The sequence below is a fragment of the Scyliorhinus canicula genome, unplaced genomic scaffold, assembly GCF_902713615.1.
Source record: "Scyliorhinus canicula unplaced genomic scaffold, sScyCan1.1, whole genome shotgun sequence".
In the NCBI taxonomy this organism is placed as follows: Eukaryota; Metazoa; Chordata; class Chondrichthyes; order Carcharhiniformes; family Scyliorhinidae; genus Scyliorhinus; species Scyliorhinus canicula.
The window spans coordinates 1-7,500 of record NW_024055877.1 but is presented as its reverse complement, the minus strand read 5'-3'; the positions used below and the strand labels follow the sequence as shown (position 1 = coordinate 7,500).

Genomic DNA, 7,500 nt, shown 5'->3' with positions numbered 1-7,500 from the left:
CACTGTCCCCATCAAACACTCCCAGGGCAGGTACAGCACGGGGTTAGATACAGAGTAAAGCTCCCTCTACACTGTCCCCATCAGACTCTCCCAGGGCAGGTACAGCACGGGGTTAGATACAGAGTAAAGCTCCCTCTACACTGCCCCCATCAAACACTCCCAGGACAGGGACAGCACGGGGTTAGATACAGAGTAAAGCTCCCTCTACACTGCCCCCATCAAACACTCCCAGGGCAGGTACAGCACGGGGTTAGATACAGAGTAAAGCTCCCTCTATACTGTCCCCATCAAACACTCCCAGGACAGGTATAGCACGGGGTTAGATACAGATTAAAGCTCCCTCTACACTGTCCCCATCAAACACTCCCAGGACAGGTACAGCACGGGGTTAGATACAGAGTAAAGCTCCCTCTACACTGTCCCCATCAAACACTCCCAGGACAGGTACAGCACGGGGTTCGATACAGAGTAAAGCTCCCTCTACACTGTCCCCATCAAACACTCCCAGGACAGGTACAGCACGGGGTTAGATACAGAGTAAAGCTCCCTCTACACTTTCCTCATCAAACACTCCCAGGACAGGTACAGCACGGGGTTAGATACAGAGTAAAGCTCCCTCTGCACTGTCCCCATCAAACACTCCCAGGACAGGTACAGCACGGGGTTAGATACAGAGTAAAGCTCCCTCTACACTGTGCCCATCAAACACTCCCAGGACAGGTACAGCACGGGGTTAGATACAGAGTAAAGCTCCCTCTACACTGTCCCCATCAAACACTCCCAGGACAGGTACAGCACGGGGTTAGATACAGAGTAAAGCTCCCTCTACACTGCCCCCATCAAACACTCCCAGGACAGGTACAGCACGGGGTCAGATACAGAGTAAAGCTCCCTCTACACTGCCCCCATCAAACACTCCCAGGGCAGGTACAGCACGGGGTTAGATACAGAGTAAAGCTCCCTCTACACTGTCCCCATCAAACACTCCCAGGACAGGAACAGCACGGGGTTAGATACAGAGTAAAGCTCCCTCTACACTGTCCCCATCAAACACTCCCAGGACAGGTACAGCACGGGGTTAGATACAGAGTAAAGCTCCCTCTACACTGTCCCCCATCAAACACTCCCAGGACAGGTACAGCACGGGGTTAGATACAGAGTAAAGCTCCCTCTACACTGTCCCCATCAAACACTCCCAGGACAGGTACAGCACGGGGTTAGATACAGAGTAAAGCTCCATCTACACTGTCCCCATCAAACACTCCCAGGACAGGTACAGCACGGGGTTAGATACAGAGTAAAGCTCCCTCTACACTGTCCCCATCAAACACTCCCAGGACAGGTACAGCACGGGGTTAGTTACAGAGTAAAGCTCCCTCTACACTGTCCCCATCAAACACTCCCAGGACAGGTACAGCACGGGGTTAGATACAGAGTAAAGCTCCCTCTACACTGTCCCCATCAAACACTCCCAGGACAGGTACAGCACGGGGTTAGATACAGAGTAAAGCTCCCTCCACACTGTCCCCATCAAACACTCCCAGGACAGGTACAGCATGGGGTTAGATACAGAGTAAAGCTCCCTCTACACTGTCCCCATCAAACACTCCCAGGACAGGTACAGCACGGGGTTTGATACAGAGTAAAGCTCTCTCGACACTGTCCCCATCAAACACTCCCAGGACAGGTACAGCACGGGGTGAGATACAGAGTAAAGCTCCCTCTACACTGTCCCCATCAAACACTCCCAGGCAGGTACAGCACGGGGTTAGATACAGAGTAAAGCTCCCTCTACACTGTCCCCATCAAACACTCCCAGGACAGGTATAGCACGGGGTTAGATACAGATTAAAGCTCCCTCTACACTGTCCCCATCAAACACTCCCAGGACAGGTACAGCACGGGGTTAGATACAGAGTAAAGCTCCCTCTACACTGTCCCCATCAAACACTCCCAGGACAGGTACAGCACGGGGTTCGATACAGAGTAAAGCTCCCTCTACACTGTCCCCATCAAACACTCCCAGGACAGGTACAGCACGGGGTTAGATACAGAGTAAAGCTCCCTCTACACTTTCCTCATCAAACACTCCCAGGACAGGTACAGCATGGGTTAGATACAGAGTAAAGCTCCCTCTAAACTGTCCCCATCAAACACTCCCAGGACAGGTACAGCACGGGGTTAGATACAGAGTAAAGCTCCCTCTACACTGTCCCCATCAAACTCTCCCAGGACAGGTACAGCACGGGGTTAGATACAGATTAAAGCTCCCTCTACACTGTCCCCATCAAACACTCCCAGGACAGATACAGCACGGGATTCGATACAGAGTAAAGCTCCCTCTACACTGTCCCCATCAAACACTCCCAGGACAGGTACAGCACAGGGTTAGATACAGAGTAAAGCTCCCTCTACACTGTCCCCATCAAACACTCCCAGGACAGGTACAGCATGGGGCTAGATACAGAGTAAAGTTCCCTCTACACTGTCCCCATCAAACACTCCCAGGACAGGTACAGCACGGGGTTAGATACAGAGTAAAGCTCCCTCTACACTGTCCCCATCAAACACTCCCAGGACAGGTACAGCACGGGGTTAGATACAGAGTAAAGCTCCCTCTACACTGTCCCCATCAAACACTCCCAGGACAGGTACAGCATGGGGTTAGATACAGAGTAAAGCCCCCTCTACACTGTCCCCATCAAACACTCCCAGGACAGGTACAGCACGGGGTTAGATACAGAGTAAAGCTCCCTCTACACTGTCCCCATCAAACACTCCCAGGACTGGTACAGCACGGGGTTAGATACAGAGTAAAGCTCCCTCTACACTGTCCCCATCAAACACTCCCAGGACAGGTACAGCACGGGGTTAGATACAGAGTAAAGCTCCCTCTACACTGTCCCCATCAAACACTCCCAGGACAGGTACAGCACGGGGTTAGATACAGAGTGAAGCTCCCTCTACACTGTCCCCATCAAACACTCCCAGGACAGGTACAGCACGGGGTTAGATACAGAGTAAAGCTCCCTCTACACTGTCCCCATCAAACACTCCCAGGACAGGTACAGCACGGGGTTAGATACAGAGTAAAGCTCCCTCTACACTGTCCCCATCAAACACTCCCAGGGCAGGTACAGCACGGGGTTAGATACAGAGTAAAGCTCCCTCTACACTGTCCCCATCAGACTCTCCCAGGGCAGGTACAGCACGGGGTTAGATACAGAGTAAAGCTCCCTCTACACTGCCCCCATCAAACACTCCCAGGACAGGGACAGCACGGGGTTAGATACAGAGTAAAGCTCCCTCTACACTGCCCCCATCAAACACTCCCAGGGCAGGTACAGCACGGGGTTAGATACAGAGTAAAGCTCCCTCTATACTGTCCCCATCAAACACTCCCAGGACAGGTATAGCACGGGGTTAGATACAGATTAAAGCTCCCTCTACACTGTCCCCATCAAACACTCCCAGGACAGGTACAGCACGGGGTTAGATACAGAGTAAAGCTCCCTCTACACTGTCCCCATCAAACACTCCCAGGACAGGTACAGCACGGGGTTCGATACAGAGTAAAGCTCCCTCTACACTGTCCCCATCAAACACTCCCAGGACAGGTACAGCTCGGGGTTAGATACAGAGTAAAGCTCCCTCTACACTTTCCTCATCAAACACTCCCAGGACAGGTACAGCACGGGGTTAGATACAGAGTAAAGCTCCCTCTGCACTGTCCCCATCAAACACTCCCAGGACAGGTACAGCACGGGGTTAGATACAGAGTAAAGCTCCCTCTACACTGTGCCCATCAAACACTCCCAGGACAGGTACAGCACGGGGTTAGATACAGAGTAAAGCTCCCTCTACACTGTCCCCATCAAACACTCCCAGGACAGGTACAGCACGGGGTTAGATACAGAGTAAAGCTCCCTCTACACTGCCCCCATCAAACACTCCCAGGACAGGTACAGCACGGGGTCAGATACAGAGTAAAGCTCCCTCTACACTGCCCCCATCAAACACTCCCAGGGCAGGTACAGCACGGGGTTAGATACAGAGTAAAGCTCCATCTACACTGTCCCCATCAAACACTCCCAGGACAGGTACAGCACGGGGTTAGATACAGAGTAAAGCTCCCTCTACACTGTCCCCATCAAACACTCCCAGGACAGGTACAGCACGGGGTTAGTTACAGAGTAAAGCTCCCTCTACACTGTCCCCATCAAACACTCCCAGGACAGGTACAGCACGGGGTTAGATACAGAGTAAAGCTCCCTCTACACTGTCCCCATCAAACACTCCCAGGACAGGTACAGCACGGGGTTAGATACAGAGTAAAGCTCCCTCCACACTGTCCCCATCAAACACTCCCAGGACAGGTACAGCATGGGGTTAGATACAGAGTAAAGCTCCCTCTACACTGTCCCCATCAAACACTCCCAGGACAGGTACAGCACGGGGTTTGATACAGAGTAAAGCTCTCTCGACACTGTCCCCATCAAACACTCCCAGGACAGGTACAGCACGGGGTGAGATACAGAGTAAAGCTCCCTCTACACTGTCCCCATCAAACACTCCCAGGCAGGTACAGCACGGGGTTAGATACAGAGTAAAACTCCCTCTACACTGTCCCCATCAAACACTCCCAGGACAGGTATAGCACGGGGTTAGATACAGATTAAAGCTCCCTCTACACTGTCCCCATCAAACACTCCCAGGACAGGTACAGCACGGGGTTAGATACAGAGTAAAGCTCCCTCTACACTGTCCCCATCAAACACTCCCAGGACAGGTACAGCACGGGGTTCGATACAGAGTAAAGCTCCCTCTACACTGTCCCCATCAAACACTCCCAGGACAGGTACAGCACGGGGTTAGATACAGAGTAAAGCTCCCTCTACACTTTCCTCATCAAACACTCCCAGGACAGGTACAGCACGGGGTTAGATACAGAGTAAAGCTCCCTCTAAACTGTCCCCATCAAACACTCCCAGGACAGGTACAGCACGGGGTTAGATACAGAGTAAAGCTCCCTCTACACTGTCCCCATCAAACTCTCCCAGGACAGGTACAGCACGGGGTTAGATACAGATTAAAGCTCCCTCTACACTGTCCCCATCAAACACTCCCAGGACAGATACAGCACGGGATTCGATACAGAGTAAAGCTCCCTCTACACTGTCCCCATCAAACACTCCCAGGACAGGTACAGCACGGGGTTAGATACAGAGTAAAGCTCCCTCTACACTGTCCCCATCAAACACTCCCAGGACAGGTACAGCATGGGGCTAGATACAGAGTAAAGTTCCCTCTACACTGTCCCCATCAAACACTCCCAGGACAGGTACAGCACGGGGTTAGATACAGAGTAAAGCTCCCTCTACACTGTCCCCATCAAACACTCCCAGGACAGGTACAGCACGGGGTTAGATACAGAGTAAAGCTCCCTCTACACTGTCCCCATCAAACACTCCCAGGACAGGTACAGCATGGGGTTAGATACAGAGTAAAGCCCCCTCTACACTGTCCCCATCAAACACTCCCAGGACAGGTACAGCACGGGGTTAGATACAGAGTAAAGCTCCCTCTACACTGTCCCCATCAAACACTCCCAGGACTGGTACAGCACGGGGTTAGATACAGAGTAAAGCTCCCTCTACACTGTCCCCATCAAACACTCCCAGGACAGGTACAGCACGGGGTTAGATACAGAGTAAAGCTCCCTCTACACTGTCCCCATCAAACACTCCCAGGACAGGTACAGCACGGGGTTAGATACAGAGTGAAGCTCCCTCTACACTGTCCCCATCAAACACTCCCAGGACAGGTACAGCACGGGGTTAGATACAGAGTAAAGCTCCCTCTTCACTGTCCCCATCAAACACTCCCAGGACAGGTACAGCACGGGGTTAGATACAGAGTAAAGCTCTAATTGTCTCTTTGGTTGCAGATATGACCTTCATTCAGGAGGGGAATAAAACATTTGTAAATAATCTGGTCAACTTTGAGAAAATGGTGAGTCACTGACCCAGAACCGTCCGGGGGGAATGAGGGGAAATTGGAACAATAATGGAACAGATGTGGGGGGAGAATTGGCGTTCTAATTCGATAGCACGGTGCGCTGAGGGAGCGCCGCACTGTGGAATGTTCAGTGCTGAGGGAGAGCCGCACTGTGGGAGGGTCAGTGCTGTGGGAGCTCCGCACTGTGGGAGGGTCAGTGCTGAGGGAGGGTCAGTGCTGAGGGAGGTTCAGTGCTGAGGGAGGGTCAGTGCTGAGCTAGCGCCACACTGAGGGAGGGACAGCGCTGAGGGAGTGCGCCGTGTGCTTTGAAACACTTTTGGAGGGGGGGTCCCTGAGGAGGCAGAAAGCGCTGGGGAGATCGTGACCGAGCCATTTATGGTGTTATAACGGTTTTACGTTTCTTGGATTAGCGAATGATGGCTCGGGTCGTCAACCTGGTTCGACGATGTCGGAGTAGTCCTTATGGTAAGTTCATCTTCGCAGCCGTCCCATTCCCCCCCCCCTTTCCCCCCGGGGTTCTCAATCCCCTCAGTGACCATGAATCTCTCTCTCTCTCTCTCTCGGACACACTCAACGACCCGGTCTCCCTACAGCTCTCCGTGGTGAAGCAAAGCACAGATTCACCCTCTTCCGAGCGAGGAAATTCCTCCTCATCTCCGTCTCAAACGGGCCACCCCCTCGCTCCGAGATCGCACCCTCTCATCCACGACCCTCCCCACTGGAACATAGAACATTACAGCGCAGTACAGGCCCTTCGGCCCTCGATGTTGCGCCGACCTGTGAAACCCCTCTAAAGCCCATCTACACTATTCCCTTATCGTCTATATGTCTATCCAATGACCATTTGAATGCGTTTAGTGTTGGCGAGTCCACTACTGTTCCAGGCAGGGCATTCCACACCCTTACTACTCTCTGAGTAAAGAACCTACCTCTGACATCTGTCCTATATCTATCTCCCCTCAATTTAAAGCTATGTCCCCTCGTGCTGGACATCACCATCCGAGGAAAAAGGCTCTCACTGTCCACCCTATCTAACCCTCTGATCATCTTGTATGCCTCTATTAAGTCACCTCTTAACCTTCTTTTCTCTGACGAAAACAGCCTCAAGTCCCTCAGCCTTTCCTCATAAGATCTTCCCTCCATGCCAGGCAACATCCTGGTAAATCTCCTCTGCACCCTTTCCAATGCTTCCACATCCTTCCTGTAACGAGGCGACCAGAACTGCACACAATACTCCAAATGCGGCCACACCAGAGTTTTGTACAACTGCAACATGACCTCATGGCTCCGGAAGTCAATCCCTCTACCAATAAAGGCCAACACACCGTACGCCTTCTTAACAACCCTCTCAACCTGGGTGGCAACTTTCAGGGATCTATGGACATGGACACCGAGATCTCTCTGCTCGTCCACACTACCAAGAATCTTACTATTAGCCCAGTACTCTGTCTTCCTGTTATTCCTTCCAAAATGAATCACCTC

General features: G+C 52.1%; 1 protein-coding gene across 1 annotated transcript in view; it reads left to right on the top strand.

Annotated features, from left to right (window-relative positions):
• The window catches only part of LOC119961254 (rap guanine nucleotide exchange factor 4-like), a gene marked incomplete at both ends in the record, with an annotated part of 24,319 nt that extends 17,836 nt beyond the window's left edge, over window positions 1-6,483 (top strand). Inside the window, 2 exons of the mRNA XM_038788691.1 lie at window positions 5,948-6,012; window positions 6,429-6,483. Of these exons, the coding sequence (XP_038644619.1) occupies window positions 5,948-6,012; window positions 6,429-6,483 (120 nt within the window). The remainder of the gene's footprint in view (window positions 1-5,947; window positions 6,013-6,428) is intronic.
• Window positions 6,484-7,500: the final 1,017 nt, after the last annotated feature.